The 20,206-nt window shown below is 38.4% G+C and overlaps 1 protein-coding gene across 1 annotated transcript; it reads left to right on the top strand.

Annotated features, from left to right (window-relative positions):
• Window positions 1–1,764: 1,764 nt before the first annotated feature.
• On the top strand, window positions 1,765–6,524 carry cd8b (cd8 beta). Its single transcript, XM_022219767.2, has 7 exons — window positions 1,765–1,924; window positions 3,742–4,095; window positions 5,059–5,133; window positions 5,364–5,459; window positions 5,636–5,669; window positions 5,822–5,873; window positions 5,954–6,524. The coding sequence occupies exons 1-6, from the start codon at window positions 1,870–1,872 to the stop codon at window positions 5,838–5,840; spliced, it is 633 nt and encodes a 210-aa protein (XP_022075459.1). The 5' UTR covers window positions 1,765–1,869; the 3' UTR covers window positions 5,841–5,873; window positions 5,954–6,524.
• Window positions 6,525–20,206: the final 13,682 nt, after the last annotated feature.

Genomic DNA, 20,206 nt, shown 5'->3' with positions numbered 1-20,206 from the left:
AGCAGAGAGACCAACAAAGGCTTCACAGCTCAGCGATGCGTAGAAGCATCTCTGAAGCCCCCTGAGATCTCCTGTTTTCAAAGAATCCTGTGGTCTCGTTCCGTCGCGCTCCACACTTCGACCCCCGTAGAGCTGTCAGTTGCCCACATCCTCTCACTTTGAGACCCCCGCAGGACCGCTCTGTATCCGAACCCCTTAAAAACACAAAACAATCCACAGACAGCATATAGACAATTTAAAGGATCTGCAGTTTTATTGAGGGATTCTAAGTTTTGGGAATAATCAGACATTTGAACAGTTTTCCTCTATGGTTTTTTAGATTGGTATTCCCAGAATAATAACAATTGCCATTAAATGGGACATTTGAAGTGGGAAAACATACCTTAAATTAGGTACACAGTGTACCTCTGTATTGCATTGTCATTCATGATTAGCAATACATGACGTTCAGACTTTGAATGCCTCAATCTAAAACACCTTGTTGTAAAATTTTGTATTAAAATGTTGATTTATTCAATAGCTGATTGTTTAATTATCATCTAATTGTCATTCATCAAGGACAGATAAACATTCAGTGTTTACAGGTTCAGAAATGTGCAGATTTGCTGTTTGGTTTATCTTATAATAAATACTGTTGAATATAATGTTCTGTCATTTTATATATAGACCAACTGATCAATACACAGGTTAGATATTACTGAAAGTAACTGGTGCTAATAACCATAATTGACTGCTTCCAAAGTGAGGTCTTCTGCCGTGTGTTCGTGCAACGTGTCTATAACTGCAGGATGAAATGTCACTTACATATCCGTCAGCCCGCTGACCTGCATTTTCTCATCAGACAGAATGAAAACAGTTTGCTTCTTTACCCAGCTAAGTGGTCCTCAGTTGTGAATTTTTGTGTTTTTCTGACATTTTTAAGTATTTTTTTTCACTTGAACTTTAATAATTTTTATAATTTAAGTGTTCAAAAGACATGAAATGAGCTGTGGGTAGTTAATTGTAAATGGGAGAAATTGAGAAAAAACTGAGAATAAATAAATTCACTATTAACTAAGATTTCGCTTTTCAAAATGTTTTAAAAAGCTGACAAATGAGAATATTTGGAATTGACTTTTGTTTTGCGAAATTGCATGCACAAGCTACTTTACTATCTCAGTGTTTGTTTCTGTACTCTTCAAACAGCGCACTTTAAGGCTTGAAGCTCTGTATATTCCCTTTCTGTGCTCTGCAGTGAGACATGAAGCTGCATATGTGGAACTCTGCTGAGCTCTAGGTCATGCACCTGGGCAGAGACCACAGCACTGCAAACTGCTGCTCTGGGAACATACCACTGTTTTATTCTTTGATATCTGCTATCATGTCAGCTGTCATGGAACACTAACTTGTTTTTAGCCATTTGAATGTAATTTAAGACACTTCTTGTCTGTATGTTGAGCTGCGTCCTCCTATATTAGTCTGTATCTCAAAGTTGTTGCTTATAAGACGCAATTTTACATATTGAGAAACTCAGTGTGGTGGCGAGTAACGTTTTTATGCTGCACTCTTTCTATTGGTAGTGTGTTTTGTATGCACAATAACTTGTGCATGTATTTTTCAGCAGTGTGTGTGTGTGTGTGTGTGTGTGTGTGTGTGTGTGTGTGTGTGTGTGTGTGTGTGTGTGTGTGTGTGTGTGTGTGTGTGTGTGTGTGTGTCATGGCTGGTGTAAGGCCCCATCCGATAGGCCCTGTTTGTGTCGTATTGGGGTGTTACCTTGACGACTCAGGACCCTGTCAGTGCAGTTCCTCCCATCAGTTAACAGGAAAAGAAAGTATCAGCAGCTGCCACTCCAGACACACACACAGGTACACACACTGGCGAGCCAACAAAATGATCCTGCTGCCGCTGGCATGGGCACTGTTGACAGCATCACTCTGGAAATCTGGTAAGACCATGAAGTTTCTCTATTATTTTGTGAATTACTCTCGCGTTCTCCACATCATAAGTCAGTCAGGGCCTTGGAGCGAGGGTTGCGTCGTCGTCTAGTCAAACTGATGCCTGTCTGATGTTAAAGTGAAATCATGGCTGCATTCACCAAATGTAGTCCGACACATAGTTTGTATTAAAATGTGAAACGTGTTTTTAAGAGGCCTACATAGACAGTTTAAACGGTGCAACGCAGTAGGCTTTGGTTTGTTTGTTTAAACTTGATTTCATTATCTTAGATTTGTGCAATAATACTCTTATATTCTTTTATCATGAATATTATTTTTACAATCAACCATTAATTTGTGACAATAAATTATGAAGTAAATGCCACACAACCAGTTTATGCTCTGCTGTAGATTTTCGTCATCATCAATTATTGTTCTATCAAGGCGTCAAAATGGATTTTGTTTGTACCGTGTTGTACAAATGAGTGGACGTAGATTAAATCAAGTTGGTGCATTTGTGAATGTCACACAGTTTGTGCACTTCATACATTTTGGCAAGAGTAACAAGTTATCATCTAGTAGACTTAAATACTACAGAGCCTTTAACTTTCACAGCCTTTGAATTGACGCTTGCCTTTAGAGATTTCATAACACCAGTGATTGCAACAGGTGTATAATGACTACATACCTGACTTCGAAACACACTAAGTAAGCACTGGAGCTGATTCTAAAATAAGATAAAACAGCTCTTCCAATGAAGACATCTCTTAAAAGTTACATCGGTGCTAAATACCATTCTCTCGTAACAGTGACGTCTAAATGTCGCCTTCACAGTGTTTAAAAATATACAAGAGATTTCCACACACTTCATTTCTACTTTTTGACACTTTTGACAATAGTTAAGTTTCCATATAGTCAGTTGCATTTATTTTCTCTTCTGCTTTGCCTGAAGCATTATAAGTTGTATGTGCTTTTACATTACAGATAGCCTTTGGTTAAATCGGAGAGACTGCACGTTGTTTCCTCAGATATTTACAAACACCAAATCGTGAACAAGTCGGCTTGAAATATTAAAAGACTTTGCAACTCTTTTGAGAAACTACATGATTTTTGCAAGTTTGACGCATTTTATGTGCTCCAACGGCCAACCACGTGACCCTAGACGCCTATACTGGACTGTAGAAGTTGTATAATGTAGGATTCAACGATCCAAGCGATTCACTTTAATATGTAGCATAAAAACTGTTTTCCGTGCTAAATAGCAGTCTCCTGTAACAGCGATGTCAAAATGTCGCCTTTACAGTGTTCGAGTATATGCAAGAGATTTACACCTGCTTCGTTTCTACTTTTTTGACACTTTTGTAAATAGTTGTGTTTCCATATAGTCAATTGCGTTTGTTTTCTCTTCCACTTCACCTACAGCAAATTACTTGCATGTGCTTTTACATTACAATTAGTCTTTGTCTAGTTAAATCAGAGAGACTGCACATTCTTTCCTCAGACATTTATAAACACTAATTAATGAATAGATTGGCTTGAAATATTAAAACAGTGCTCGGAAACTGTTTCCAGTAACTACATGATTTTTGGAACTTGACTTGTTTGGTCGCTCCAGCAGTCGACCACATGTGACCCTAGACTTCTACACTGGACTGTAGAGGTTGGACAATGCAGAATTAAAAAAATCCAAAGGATTCACTGAGTCTCTTGTCATATATAACATAAAAACCATTTATCAGTGCAATTTAATTCTTAGCTCACCGTGCCTCTACCTGTATGACAAGTTTGTCTGATGACATCTCAAACATCCCTCTGTTTCCACTCTTAGGTTCAAGCCAGACCCTGCTAGAAGATCCCGTCACCGAGCGTTATCCGGCCATCCACAATAATGAGACTATTGACTGCGACTGTGTTCAGTCCTACTGTGACTTTGTCTACTGGTTCTACAGCAATCCCAACACCGGCAAAGTACAGTATATTGGCAAATGCAACAACGCTGACCGAGATGTGTATGGGCATGATGTGGAAAAGGGTCGGTTTAAAATCCACAAAAGAGGCAGTATGTCATTTGTACTGCGGATCATTGATGTGACAGAAGCAGATGCAGGGATTTATTCTTGTATCCTAAAGGACAAGAACCAAGATGAATTGTGGAAGCCGGGGGTTCTTCTTCGGCCAGGAGGTTTGTATGCTGAAATCTTAAATAGTCTGTTCATAGCAGTTAAATGTTAAATGGCAACTGACAGTCATATGGGAGAGTTTACAATACATCTGTCTGGTTTCAGGTGGCAGGTGAGGGAGTAATTGATTTAAGGGGCTTCCATCGAACTCTGTGTATTATGGCATCTAAAAAATTACGCAAACTATAATCTACCAAGAAGAAACTGACTTAAAAAACATGTACACCGCTGCGTATCACGCAACTGAACACTACATGTATTGAAAACTTTGTCTCACATTTCCCTCTTCTTGTTTCCTACAGTGTAACGTTAATCATACTAATCATTAACAATCTTAGAAATGTAGAAAATATATAGTTTAAAATGGACTTTTGTGTCACATTGTTTGCGTTTTCTCTAGAGTTTTGAAGTTCAGACTGAAACCTTTGTTGTCAAGCTTCCTATAGTTTGTCTCGCTTATTTGGCTGTGCCGGTCTGATAACATGTAGAGTTAGTGGACACTCCAGACAACCCGTGTAGCACTTTAACACAGTGACTGCTGTTGTTGTTTTTGTTGAGAAGTATATATTTTTAGAGGTATTCATAAGAAATAATATAGTTTCAGTGTTACTGTGTGACTGATGCTGCCAGTCTCTATACTTGAAAATTTCATAAAAATTAATTTTTAATAGAAAAATATGATCAATAAGTCTTCAGATCACTGGTAAACAGAACATCACAGCCATCCAGATTGTTAATCAATATGTACTAATAAAGAGGAAGAATTGCCCGTCGGTCTAATAGAGTCTTATGCGGACAAACAGCGTACATCATATCTCTGTAGAACAAATGTGTGCAGAATTATAACAAATTGATATTAGGAACAGGATGAAGACTGCTGCCCTAACTCTTCAAAAATTCTTTGCATTTTTGTTTAACTGCTATTTGTCATTCATCTTTATGATCTATTGGTCTTTTTTTGACAGTGGCACCTCCAACACCACCTCCCAAAATAAAACCCAAACCAGCAATCTGTCGCTGCCCAGCCAAGAATCCTCCAGGTAAGTTAATAGTTTTTCATTTAGGGAAGAGTGTATGCGTCAGTGTGCACCAGAGGATAATTTGCATTTTTGATGTTGTGCTGCTTCAACATTTCATTTTACATGTGTTTTACACGTTTACAATTCTGTAAATGCAATAACAGGTTGTGCTAAAAGAAGAAATGATCTAATGATCCATTACATTGCATAAATACTCTTTGAAGCTATATTTGACCAGATATTTTTGTTAGCTTCAGATGGCTGCGGCTCCATGATTCTCTGGCCGTTGGTTGGACTTGTTTCGAGTTTGGCTTTAGCTCTCATCTGCACACTTTACTACTTCAGCCGTGAGTTGTCTTCTATTTTAATGTACTAAATAATGTAAAATCAGGTAGAAAAGTACACTGGTTGCAGAGGTTTGTACCCAGCAATACAGCAAGTTTTTTCATCAACGTTTCTGAAACTGTACTAGTTCTGAAATTTAAGTGTTTGAGTTAAAATTTTGAACTCTTCTGGTTTACAGGGCTACCCAAAAAATGTCGCCACAACTTTGTGAAGTAAGATGGTCAAATTTGTTGTTACTTTTGTGTTTTGTTTTGGGGTTTTTTTTTTTTTTTTGCTGTTTTTCTTTGATAACTACATAAAAATCTTAAATCTTCACATTCTTTGGACTGATGAGAATCTCCATATTGTGTTTTTCTCCATTAAGGAAACGGCAGATGACCTAAAGCACTGCACCTGCATCTTTTCTCCATCTCAAAGTATGTACTGCGTGTGTGTAATATGATGTATGATTATTAAAGTTTATTTAAGTTAATAAAAATTCCTCCTGTGATTGCAGCGGCTGAAGTGCATCACTGAAGTTGTTCATCCAGTGGAGCATAAAGGACAAGATTCACCATGAAGAGTCACTTTGCTAACAAATTTCAGGCTTATTTATGGTGAATTGTGCCTTCAGCAAGAAAAGAGTTTTATGAGAGCAGCAGCCATGTAAGATACTGTGATATTTGTTGTATATTTTAGAAGACGGAGCTCCACAAAGTTCAGTCCCCACTGTCGCTTTTCGTCTATAATGTGTGTCACAAATCACTATGCAGATTTATCAAATGGATTTTTCTGATCATTATTAAATCAGGACAAAATGGGGTACTTTTTCTTCAAGCCAAAATGTTTTTCAGACGCGTTCAGTAGCCTGATCAGTTTGTTTACGTACCAACATCACAAAACTCCTGGATTTACATAGAGTATTTGCTAATTTTTCTCATTTCTTTTCTTCTCTTTTCTGTATTTTGTTGTGTTTTTGTCTTTGACAGTATTGTGGTATGTTTACACATCCATCTCAAAGAAAGAAGCGCTGTCATTTACATTTTTCTGTAAGCATTTAATCAATAAAAACTGTATATTTGAAATCAGCTGTGGTTACAGATGATCCAATCTGTCCGTCCTATACATACAGAGAGGCATCACTGAGAGTTATAAATATTCATGGACACATTTGCAATAGCACAAGTAATACAGGTATAACCTAGAGATCAAACGCTGCGCTTGTTTCCAGTGACGGTAATGACCTGTTTCCAAGGCTTAAATAAATGCGTGATTACAAGATGGAAAAAATATAAGTTGCAGATCTAGATAAGCCTTTCTACGTTGTAAATGTTTTAATGAGTTGGCTGACATAATAAGGTTGTAATTGCATCAGCTTAATAATGTGCATTAGTTGATTTAAAAGTAAATTGATAAAAACATTTTTGAGGGGTTCCCTCCCTCACCAACCATAACCTTTTTTTTAAATTTCCCAACTGTATTTATGTTGGTAATTAAGTACATAGCACATATTCCTTTTGAAATACTAGTTGGAACAACTTCATTTTAATAAGTGTTTGTGGTAGTAATCATTTAATAACAGATAACTAACGATGCTTCTGATTGATGAGGAGCTTAATGTAGGTTGTTGGTTCAACATAATTTCACCAAAAATAATGGTGCAAATGGCTGCATTCACATTTTTTTAGAGTGTGGTTGAGAAACATCGATGATTTCTGTGCATGTGTATGGAGAGGAGAAAGAGAGGCTTGGAAGTGGGTGTTGAACTTCCATTGTCAATATTCTGTTTGGCGGAAGTTGAGTAGGTGAGTAACAGGGTTTTGTTTCTTCTTTTACGTTTGATGTGTAAACTTGCATCACATTCAGTTTCTGTTCAACAGCCTCCAGTTCGTGCCAAAACGCTTTTCCGATATAATCTTAATTTACAGGCTACAAAGTCATTTCATTTAATTATTTGTGTGGGTCTCTTGCTGTCTCATTGTCACACACACACACACACACACACACACACACACACACATTCATACAAGCAAACACACATTCACACCTGTGTGATTGATGAGCGCAAACACACCACTGAGTTCGTGGTTGTTCGGGTCTCAGGGGGAAGCGAGTGCATCTCTTTCCTGTGTGCTGGAGCGAGGAGAGATGGAGCAATGTTCACTGAGATGCTATCGCGTCGCTTAGCTTTGAGCTCTTCATCTAGTCTCTGAAACAAAAAGACCACAAAAAATACCACAGACCCAACCGCAAGCACTGACAGAGAGACACCGAGAGGCAGAAGGAACAAAGAAAGGCAGAAAGAGTCGCAGTTTTGAAATAGAGTCAATTAAAACAAAGAAGACTTAAAGGTTCTTGTTGCAGTGGGGTTTTATTGGGGGTGAAACAGGACAATTCTTTGACAAAATGGATTTCAGCAGCACATATGATTATAAACTACACCTAAACGTGTGTTGGTGTTTTTGTAGGCGTGGCAAGAGTCCGGATATAATTTGAAAATCCTAAATTACTGTCATAGTAAATTATAAAAGCAACAGAGGAACACATTGAGTGATTTCCTGTTAACAGAGGGAACGTTGGTTACATGATTCAAGAAAATAAAACCGAATGCTATATCAGTGCTTTAAAAAAACTGTTGCCGATCTGTTGTACCACATATACTGTCAAAACAAAGTAAATATTTGCATTCAAAAACAAATCTGTAGTTGAAAAGTGGGGGAAATTACTGAAATACGTCTCGATATAAGATAGCACAGTTCAGCTGCACCACGAAAAGCAGCCTTCTAAACAACAATACAGTTTACAGTTCAATGAACACATCAGATAGTTTCAGGGAAACTGGAGATAAATGAATATAGATTTTATTGCAGGGCAAGTGTTCAAGCATCAGTGAGCAGTATGTATCAAATGAATAACATGCACAGTACAGTATATTATTATTCTTTTCATTTATTGTAGAAATGGATTATATTGCATTCATCAGTTCCAGGAAATGAATGAATGCAAACGGCAGCAGTAAATTCTGACGTGTCTATTACAGAAATCTGTGTTCTGTGGTTTTCTGAGGACAAATAGAGGTGTCTTTATTTTAAACACAACACACTGTAAAAGTGAAATATATGTAAAAATGTCAAACTGTGCACATATTCTGTAAAGCATTTGTAAGACGCCTTCTTCTGACACAGATCTTTTAGTCATGCTGAATTAGTTGTTTTAGACTTTTAAGTAAACACTGATGTATGCCTATGTGAGTGTTTAAAAGTTAAAAAATGTAATAAATACACCAAACACTCACTAGATTCTTTGTTAAAGTTTGATAAATTGAGCATGAAGATTAAATTCAGCAGAATACAGTCAGAAACTAGATGCAGCTACATAGTTCTGTAGGTTTAAAAAAAATACTTTAAATTTTACATAAACCTAAAAAAAAATCTGCTTATATCACAAGAAACGATGATTTGCAAGATGGATTAACAAGTGGCTTTTATGCACATTCACAAGACACATTTCTCCACTGCTTTCTCGTTAAAGAAAACTACATGTTCAAAAATAAAATCACAGCATGTGGACAGTGCTGAAGGTGAACATTCAAAGACTTTACATTAAAATGATGCCCACAGTATTATATTATTGCAGTCAAAAATGATAAAAACGTCTGATTTAAAATAAATTACTATTGAGTCAGCTGGTTATGGTGAAATATATGGACAGTCTATAGCGTAATACTGTCAGATAAATTGTAAAGCTACAGGTAAAGAATACAGTAAAAATCACATATTAATAAATGTCACATTTAAAAGTCATTGAATTTAATCCTGGCTGAGCGAAAACCTGTTTCTGTGCTTTGAATTCTGGATTAGATTTAACACAGGACTGATCGTTTGGAAGCACAAAGCCTCATGATTTGGTTTTATGATGGAAATCCCTTCAAGACTTCGGTGACTACAGCAAATATAGCACTTTGTAAAAACAATACTGAAATGGTAGTTTTTCCATTTTTTGTTGTCTTTAGAGGCACATTTTTGTTGAATCGTGATCCTGCTGCACCGTCACAACCAAAGTGCCTTGAAGCTTTCAGTCTTTTTTAACACAAAAAAGGGGTTAAATGTTAATGCCTAAACTGTTGAATTAATAACCTGAACAGAAGACGATGAGCTGACACACAATAAATACACAGATGATGCAACAAGAACATTATTTTGCCACTTTTTACTTGTTTTATAATAAACACACAATTCTAAAGCAGATATATTTGTAGAAACTGTTCAAATTTTCGCATCAAAAAAAACAAAAATGTCAATTTAAACTACTTTCCAAAACACACATATGCAATCTATAACAGGAAGCCTTAGTAACACAACAAATGATGAGCAAACACATACAGATATCGGCGTGTGTTTCCTCTCACAGCTCCGCATTGCTACTTACTCCCCTCGATGCTCTTTGTTTCCTGATTTCGACTTCATATCCCAGAATGCTTGAAGCAGCGAGCAGTGACAGCTGAGATGAACCAGTGAAGCAAAGATTGATTTACTGGTACCGAGTGTAAAGACGTCTCTTCTTGCTGCATTTTAATGTCGGTGTCGCACAATAAGGAGCTGTTTTTCTCACTGGCTTCCCCGCTACACACACACACACACACACACACACACACACACACACACACACACACACACACACACACACACACACACACACATATGCAAACACACACATGCAGGTTTCAGGTTGGAGACCCCCTGTGTGACTAAGACAGGGAAGCCCATGCAGGTGTGCTCTGTAAGTGACTCAACTCTGAAACAGACACATGGAAAGGTGAAGTGGGCTAATTGAGAGCGTTTTGACTGGGTCTTCCCTTTTTACACCGAGTATCAACAGAATCCCCTGCTTACTGCAAACCACGCACAGACTGAAACCCACTTGGTTCACATGTAGGTTTCATAAGACGTAAATGTCAGAGTCATTTATAAAGAACAAAACCCAAAATTACAAGCATTTTGAGAGCGACAAGGTAAAGAAAATACTAAGCAGCTCAGGTTATTGAGACACAATTTTGGCTTTCTCTTTCTCTTAATTCCTTCCTCGTGTCTACTGTTCTCTCTCACATCTCCTCCCACCCGTGGAAAAGATAACTCGCCCACCAAAAGTGCAAAATGTCAGCCCTTGTTGCCCATTACCAAATCAGCGCATTTATTTTCCATCACCGAGCAGGAAATAAAGCAGGGCGTTCAGGTTGCGCCATCGCAGATGTAGCTCTCCTCGGTTGATCTGAGGGGAGTTTCACTTCCTCACAGATCAGCTTTCACATGAAGTTTAGTCATTGTTTTGTCCTTTTGCTGTTCATGGAAATACTGGGTCTAAATTTCAGTTCTGATCTTCATCTTTTTTAGTTTTACATAACAGGTCAGTTCAGCTTTGCAGATCACAGGTTGAAGCAATACTTTGGTTTCGTTGAAGTGGGGGTGTGTGAGCTACTTATCGATAGTGTGTATGTTACTGTAGATACAGTCGGTCAAGGTCAGCATGCCTCCGGTTTGGAGAAGCAGACAGAAGCATCAGCACAGTGCAAGGAAATGCAGTGGATGTTATTAGCAGCAAAACCTAGTTCAGCTGAGTTTAAAGAATGAGAAAAAGCCCATGTAAGTTCAAGTTTACATTTTGTGTACACCTTTTTATACTTTCATTCACGATTTTATTGTAAATACCACATTTTAGTCACATTTTTGGGAACACCTGCATCTTAGGCACCTTATTACTATTTCTTTGGGTAGCACGATTTGCACACTCATTGCTCATTCTTGTCTATATTGTTCCTTTATCTATCTATCTATCTATCTATCTATCTATCTATCTATCTATCTATCTATCTATCTATCTATCCATCCATCTATCCATCTATCCTCATACCGATAACATGATGAGCATCTCCCTAATATTGTGTTCAATTCAGTTCAATTCAATTTTATTTATATAACGCTAATTACAGGTCAGATTGTCTCAATGCGCTTTACACAATCTATATGCCTGAACCCGCAGAGTTTGTCTCCTTTATGCTGCTAAACCTCCTCTGGTTCAGTGGGACATGGATGAACACAGCTCAGTCAGGTCCATTTTATATTATTAAAAATTCTTATTCAGTTTAACAATAGAAGACCTATCTTTTCATTGAGTATTTCAGAGCCATTTTTTCTTTTCAATTATCTGTATTTAAAGTGATGTTATTAAAATATAACTGCAATGAAACAGCAGCAACATAAGAAATGACCAAATATACAAAGGAAGTGCAGCTATTTTAATATTTAAAAAATGATCAATCAGTTAGAACATGGTGAAAGTGCAGCTAAAGTTATGGTAGCGAAACTACGGATAAGCAACGTTTCCTTTTACTTCCAGAAAAATAAAAGCCTCATATTTGCTGTTTATCCAAAAATCACTAAAAGCAACACTTCCACCAATTGTGTTTTAGTTTGTTGGTATTTATCGGTAGAGCAGCAGCACATTTTCCACAGACAGTTTTACTGTCCGTTGTCTTGTTTTAATCAGTTTTCAGTTCAGTAATTCAGTCCTTTGGCTGATTGGACCAGCAGACACTGAAGGACTCTGACAGCTGGTTGGTAATGAATGATAATTTACTGATCGGTGCCGGTTTAAATGAACTTCATGTTCAACTTTAGTGTCAGATATAATATGAGCAGTGAACCCCAGGAGTTGGTGGAGTTTATTTGTGTGTGTTGACCAGAGAAGAGAGTTAGCATCCAGTGAATATTAGCTTTAATGTGAATTAGCAATGCTAACCGAGCTAGCTAACCAGTCCTGATTAGCAGCTAAATGTAGCATCAAGCTAACAGTGTTTGTGTTGTTTCCTGTCAGCCGTTGAAGTGTGTTGTGTTCCTGTAATCTGGTTCATTAAGTTCATAAAACTGTGGCTGGTTGATGTTAATATAACATTCAGGAAGCTTAAATGTGATTAAAATAGTAACATTAATGTTACTATTTTAATCAACTTTTGGATCTCTTGAGTTGCTTGTTGCATGGGCGTAACCACCATCTCAGAAGTGAGGGGGACAAATTTTTCAGAGCGATTTATCATTCTCTTACATTTAATTGCACCGTCCTTAGTGGCTAAAGAACCACATAATCCCTAACAGCCACAGTACAATACCAGGGGACCAACTAGGCTAGTTCTTTAAACTATAAAGTATAAAACTTTAAACTATAAAATCTAAAGTTTTAGTGGCCAAACTCTAGTTGAGTTGACAACAATGTCCCTTGAACATCTACTGGACGAGTAGCCAAAGGTGCCAAACACTGAACATGAAATGATCAGTACTGCCTGGTTTCTCCCTGCAATAGATATCTTATTTTCAGGAAGTTATAATCTCTCCTTACCTGTAAAGACCCTACATCCTTGTCCCTGCTGCTGGCCTCTGATCCATCTCCTCCCTGACTCTGCTCTTTCTGTTATGGCAATAAACATAAAAAAAAATGTGGTAAGAAAAATTCTGAAATAGCATCAGGAAGAGTAAAAATTGCAGTAGAATTTAACCTCAAAATCACTTTAACCCATAGATACATATTTTTTTCTCAGCCACTTTTATATATTTTTTCACCTCTGCAGACCCTGCATGGTCAACATTACTGCTGGCCGCCACCTCTGGTCCATCTCCTGCCTGACTCTGCTCTTTGTTATGGAAATAATCATTAAAAAATCTGAAAATCAAAATTCTGAGATAGAATTTGAAAGAGAAGCAGTAAAAAATAGTTGTAAATGTATACCATAGATAGCCTATTCTTTTTTCTCCTCCCTGACTCTCCTCTTTTGGGACCAAAAGACTTAAATACATGGAGAGCAATTGTGAGCACATCTTCTGGCCAGAAATTAAAGAGGACTGGGTTTATTCAAAGAATAAACTAATTAGCAAGTAATGTAACAGAGGCAACCACATTTGAATTATTGTTAACTAGCTTAACATATTGATATATTGCCACGTTTTACCTTGTCATCATTTAGCTAACAAGTCCAACATTGTTTGCATCCAACAAGGTCACACAACTTACACGGTTTGTTTGGAAAAAACTGTGTAAAGTTTTTTGCTTTTTGCTGGCTCTGGCTGGTTTGCTAAACATTACTCCAGACGCACGTTCAGCACTGCTCAGCTCAGCAGCACGTCTCCTGTGGAACACCTGCGTTAGCATGCGCTCATGGTGCATTCAAAGACGGCTCGGGAAAACACGTTACTGGATGCTAATAACGGGTTTAGCTGTTGTAACGGCTGAAAAAAGTGCGGGGGGACAGAGGGGACAGATGTGGAAAGTGCCTGGGACATGTCCCACGCGTACCCCGCGTCCGTTACGCCCATGGCTTGTTGTTAAGTTATGTTGCTAGAGGTGCTAATGCTCAGAAAGTCTGAGATGTTTGTTCAGAATAAGCTCATTCTTGAGTATTATCTGAACTGTCCTCTTCTGTTTGAACTTTCCCTAAACTTAGGAGTTAATGACAGAGCAGCACATCCAGACTCAGTCTCATTTATGTAGAGATTAAACTTCAGTGTCGTTCATTGATATTAAAGTGAAGTTTTTCAGATGTTTGTTACACATGCTGCCAACCAAACCAGTCCAGGTGGAAGACGATGCGAAGAGAAGCTCCAGAGGATGAATATCACACGTTTAACGTTGGACATAAATGTCCTTTAATTAGATATTGTCATGAAAAAGTTGGATTTCCCTTTAATGATGTTCAAATCTTTGAGTGTTTTGTTGATGTTTGTTTCTAAATGTTTTTTGACACTTGGCCCCAAAGATTAAAACCTTTTACGGCTCACAAGCTGCAACAGTTCACACATTATCAACTATCTTTCTGACTAAACTAAGATAAAAAGTGAAAAACTGCCTGATTCCTGCATCATGAATGTAAATCTTTTTGGTTTTTATGACAATAAACTGAATATATTTGGGTTTGACATTTTATAAACCAAACCCAGAAATGAATTACTGGAGAAAACAATCAACAGATTAATGGAAAAAGAAAATGTGTTTTCCAACATATATGGCTGAATTATCCAACATTACAAGATACATACAATTTAAATTTAATTTTATTTATTAAACGCCAATTACAGGTCAAATTGTCTCAAGACGCTTTATTTTTATATATTTTTTGTCATATTTAAAATATGACAAAATAAGAAATTTAAACCTCTTGACTAATGCAATTTATTATTTGTTTTTAAGAGACTAATTAGGGGCTCGGGCTTCGGCACGAGCCACTCTCCTCTCCATTGCAAAGCAATGGGAGGAGAGTGGCTCGTGGCGAAGCCACGAGCCACTATTGTTCTCCTGCTGCGTTTATTATTAGGGGCTCGGGCTTCGACACGAGCCACTCTCCTCTCCATTGCAAAGCAATGGGAGGAGAGTGGCTCGTGGCGAAGCCACGAGCCACTATTGTTCTCCTGCTGCGTTTATTAGGGGCTCGGGCTTCGACACGAGCCACTCTCCTCTCCATTGCAAAGCAATGGGAGGAGAGTGGCTCGTGGCGAAGCCACGAGCCACTATTGTTCTCCTGTGGCGTTTATTATTAGGGGCTCGGGCTTCGACACGAGCCACTCTCCTCTCCATTGCAAAGCAATGGGAGGAGAGTGGCTCGTGGCGAAGCCACGAGCCACTATTGTTCTCCTGCTGCGTTTATCTTTTATTAGGGGCTCGGGCTTCGGCACGAGCCACTCTCCTCTCCATTGCAAAGCAATGGGAGGAGAGTGGCTCGTGGCGAAGCCACGAGCCACTATTGTTCTCCTGCTGCGTTTATTATTATATTTTCTTCACGTTTCCGCCGTTTTTCGGTCGCTAACTCGTCCTAGGGCTTTGAGAAAACCAAAACAAATTATATATCAAAACGTGCGGCTTCATCGGGAATAGTGTGCTATGACTTTTCTAAGACATTCGTCATTTTTTCGCAGAATTATTCGCAAAAAACTGCCAAAAAAGTCCCATAGAAAATGAATGGGGAGCGAAAAAAATCGGCTCAAAAAATCCACTATTTTCAAAACGCCACTCCTTCGCCATACGTTCACCTAGAAACTTCATTTAACCATCAAAACGCAGTGATTTTTCTTGTCTCCGCAGGAATGTAGTTTATGTCAGGCTGAGATTTACAGTTTTTCATCAGTGAGTCCTCAAAAAAGTGAAAATTCTCAAAATCTGCTCTGGTTAGAGTGCGGCATGTCAGTTGGTAGAGTGGAGGAGAGGTGAAAAATCCGCCTGAAAATTTCCCGATCGCATCGCCCTCACGACCAAACGATAAATGTCAGGGGAATGAAATTTGGTCAGATTGTAGACAAATTTCCTGGGGTTCAAATGAATCCAAGTTTGAAGACCTAGCTCTTTCTGAAGTGAAATGGCAGGCAGCAGTTTAGACAAAAGTCGCACCGTTCTCTCCATAAGAACCAATGTAAACTGAATCATCTGCCTCATGGAGGGACAATGTTTTTTAAATCGCTGTAACTCGGTCATTTCTCACAATATTTGGAAAATAATTACATTTATGGAAAGCCACAGCCTTCCTCTCGCTCACGGTCATTTCGGTTTTCAGCTAGCATTCACGGTTAGCCCACAGTTAGCGCCAGAACGAGATGTTGCGCGGTGCTGCTGAGAAGCACTTTTTTGCTGTCTGTGGCAGGCACCGTTGCTATGGGGGCCCATAGCAACCGCCTTTACACACGCGCAGGCATGTTCGCACGCACACACACAGACTCATTGGTGTGCCACACCCACCTTCACACCCAATACCTCCACAGGAGCTGCATTTCAGCCTGAAAATCAGCTCAACCTCTCAGCTTCACACAGCCTTTAGAGCAGTGGTGTCAAACTCAGTTCCAACACACCTGATTCAAATGATCAGGCTCGTTATCAGGCTTCTGCTGAGCTTAATGATAGCTAATCATTTGAATCAGGTGTGTTGGAAGAAGGAAACATGTACAACACAGAGGATAGTGGACCTCCAGGAACTGAATTAGACACACCTGCTATCGAGGAACTCCAATCCAAATATTGACCAGGTCAGATCTTCCTTTCTCTGTCTTTCAAAATAAAAGCACAGCACACTTTGAAAATAAAAGCCTTCCACACACCGGAAAACACCAGTTAAACCCCTCAGCTTCACACAGCCTTTACAGTAACTCCAATCCAAATGTTGACCAGGTGAGATCTTCCTGTCTTTGCCTTTCAAAATAAAAGCACAGCAAAATTTCAAAATAAAAGCCTGTGAAAGACAGGAAATGCCAGTTAAACCTCTCAGCTTCACACAGCCTTTACAGTAACTCCAATCCAAATTTTGACCAGGTGAGATCTTCCTGTCTCTGCCTTTCAAAATAAAAGCACAGCAAATTTTCAAAATAAAAGCCTGTGAAAGACTGGAAATGCCAGTTAAACCTCTCAGCTTCACACAGCCTTTACAGTAACTCCAATCCAAATTTTGACCAGCTGAGATCTTCCTGTCTCTGCCTTTCAAAATAAAAGCACAGCACAATTTCAAAATAAAAGCCTGTGACGGACCAAAAAATAACCCTCTCCTGCCCAGCTCCGGACATGCACACATCCCGAGCCCCTCCCACGATTTCCGCATGCGGGAATTGTCTAGTTAGGGGCTCGGGCTTCGGCACGAGCCACTCTCCTCTCCATTGCAAAGCAATGGGAGGAGAGTGGCTCGTGGCGAAGCCACGAGCCACTATTGTTCTCCTGTGAAAAAAGCGTTTATTAGGGGCTCGGGCTTCGACACGAGCCACTCTCCTCTCCATTGCAAAGCAATGGGAGGAGAGTGGCTCGTGGCGAAGCCACGAGCCACTATTGTTCTCCTGTGGCGTTTATTATTTTTCTCTTTTATTCTTCACGTTTCCGCCGTTTTTCGGTCGCTAACTCGTCCTAGGCCTTTGAGAAAACCAAAGCAAATTATACATCAAAACGTGCGGCTTCTTCCGGAATCCCGGGCTATGACTTTTCTAAGACATTCGTCATTTTTTCGCAGAATTATTCGCAAAAAACTGCGCAAAAAGTCCCATAGAAAATGAATGGGGAGTGAAAAAATCGGCTCAAAAAATCCACTTTTTCCAAACGCCACTGCTTCGCCATACGTTCACCTAGAAACTTCATTTAACCATCAAAATGCAGGGATTTTCTTGTCTCCGCAGGAATGTAGTTTATGTCAGGCTGAGATTTACAGTTTTTGATGAGTGAGTCCTCAAAAAAGTGAAAATTCTCAAAATCTGCTCTGTTTAGAGTGCGGCATGTCAGTTGGTAGAGTGGAGGAGAGGTGAAAAATCCGCCTGAAAATTTCACGATCGCATCGCCCTCACGACCAAACCATAAATGTTAGGGGAATGAAATTTGGTCAGATTGTAGACAATTTTCCTGGGATTCAAATGAATCCAAGTTTGAAGGCCTAGCTCTTTCTGAAGTGAAATGGCAGGCAGCAGTTTAGAGCAAAGTCGCACCGTTCTCTCCATAAGAACCAATGTAAACTGAATCATTTGGCTCATGGAGGGACAGTGTTTTTTAAATCGCTGTAACTCGGTCATTTCTCACAATATTTGGAAAATAATAATATGTATGGATAGCCACAGCCTTCTTCTCGCTCACGGTCATTTTAGTTTTCAGCTACCATTCACGGTGAGCCCACAATTAGAGCCAGAACGAGACGTTGCGCGCTGCTGCTGAGAAGCACTTCTCTGCTGTCTGTGGCAGGCACCGTTGCTATGGTGGCCCATAGCAACCGCCCTTACACACGCGCAGGCATGGTCCCAGCACACACACAGACTCATTGGAGTGCCACACCCACCTTCACACCCAATACCTCCACAGGAGCTGCATTTCAGCCTGAAAATCAGTTCAACCTCTCAGCTTCGCACAGCCTTTACAGTAACTCCAATCCAAATTTCTGCTGCTGAGAAGCACTTGACTCCTGTCTGTGTCAGGCACCGTTGCTATGTGGGCCCATAGCAACCACCCCATACACACGCAGTAGCGGGACTCAGGCATAGTCTACACGCACACACAGACTCATTGGTGTGCCACACCTGTTTTTGCACCTAATACCTCCACAGGAGCTGCATGTCAGCCTGAAAATCAGTTAATACTCTCAGCTTCACACAGCCTTGAGAGCAGGGGTGTCAAACTCAGTTCTTGGAGGGCCACTATCCTGCATGTTTTAGATGTTTCCCTCTTCCAACACACCTGATTCAAATGATCAGGCTCGTTATCAGGCTTCTGCTGAGCTTGATGATGAGCTGATTATTTGAATCAGGTGTTTGGAAGAGGGAAACATCTAAAACATGCAGGACAGTGGACCTCCAGGAATTGAGTTTGACACCCCTGCTTTAGAGTAACTCCAATCCAAATTTTTACCAGGTGAGATCTTCCTGTCTCTGCCTTTCAAAATAAAAGCACAGCACAATTTCAAAATAAAAGCCTGCGACGGGCTGGAAAATGCCAATTCAACCTGTCATCTCACTCAGCCTTTACAGCAACTCCAATCCAAATTTTGACCAGGTGAGATCGGCACAGTGATCAGCACAGTGAAGCTGGCGCACTGTGACAATCTTTTTGAAGAGGCAAAAATTATGTGAAAAATTCAAAATAATTTATAAATAAAATGCAAAATTTAGTGTTCTTCATTAGAAATGTCATTAAAATGACATAAAAGTAACAATAATTAAAACAAAATGAAAATTATTTTAAAACGTTAAAAAAACACAAAATATTCATGATAAAATTAAAAAGAATTAAATAAAATCTGAAACACAACATGTAAAACTGCAAAGAAAAATAAATCTAATGAATAAAACTGAAATATAAATGCTAATATTAATTTCCATCAGAAATACAATAAAAAATACATAAATAAATAATATATATTAAAATGATAAAACAAATCCAAAATACATATAACAGAATGAAATAAATAAAGCTGAAAATACAATAAGTTTTATAAAATCACAACAATACATAAAATAAAAGTAAGAAAAGGTTAAAAAGCACAATAGTGCAAAATAAAAATACTAATTACTTTTATAATTAAAAATAACTACAATAAAATATTCACAATAAAATAAAAATAGTCAAATTAAAAAATCCGAAAGTCAAATATTAAATCACAAAAATAAAATGAAAAATGCAAAGAATAAAATTAAAGCAAAAAATATAAATGCTAAATATTAATTAAATATTTTAAAATGTTATTAAATTAATCATTAAATAAAACAACAAAAAATGGTAAAGTCAATAAAATGTATCAAAATAATAACATAAATAAATAAAAAATACATTTAATTAAAATAATCATAAAGTAAGTCTGAAAACAAAGGTGAAGTTAAATGTGTTAGACCAGCCCCCAGGAGAGCAATGCCTGTTTATGGAAGTTTGATAATTGAATTGGTATTTTTGTCAATTTTATAATTACATTTAAGTAAAAAATGAATTTTTGAATATATAATTTGGTATTGCATTCCACATTTTAAGATTTTCTCTTAGAGGCGACATAACAATTAATTTTGAACATATTATTCATGTTATTAATAGATAGAGATAGATAGATACTTTAGTAATCTGCAAAGAGAAATTCACAGTTCCAGCAGCATGAAAGATAAGAAAAAAACACAACAACAAAAAACATGAGAGCATGCAAGTTACAAACAAGACTATGAAAAGCAAAGCTGTCATACCTGGATGGGCTTGACCCACCAACCTTTCAGTTAACAGCCACACACACTAACTGATTGCACCA

Source organism: Acanthochromis polyacanthus, chromosome 5 (genome assembly GCF_021347895.1).
Source record: "Acanthochromis polyacanthus isolate Apoly-LR-REF ecotype Palm Island chromosome 5, KAUST_Apoly_ChrSc, whole genome shotgun sequence".
NCBI classification, from domain to species: Eukaryota; Metazoa; Chordata; class Actinopteri; family Pomacentridae; genus Acanthochromis; species Acanthochromis polyacanthus.
The sequence above is the reverse complement of the archived record's forward strand: the minus strand, read 5'-3'. Positions and strand labels throughout refer to the sequence as shown.

Excerpts from the sequence above, each read along its gene's own strand:
- cd8b (XM_022219767.2), top strand. The coding sequence starts at position 1,870 with ATGATCCTGCTGCCGCTGGCATGGGCACTGTTGACAGCATCACTCTGG. Across the intron at positions 4,096-5,058 it reads GGTTCTTCTTCGGCCAGGAG|TGGCACCTCCAACACCACCT; the intron begins GTTTGTATGCTG and ends TTTTTTTGACAG. Across the intron at positions 5,134-5,363 it reads CCCAGCCAAGAATCCTCCAG|CTTCAGATGGCTGCGGCTCC; the intron begins GTAAGTTAATAG and ends TATTTTTGTTAG.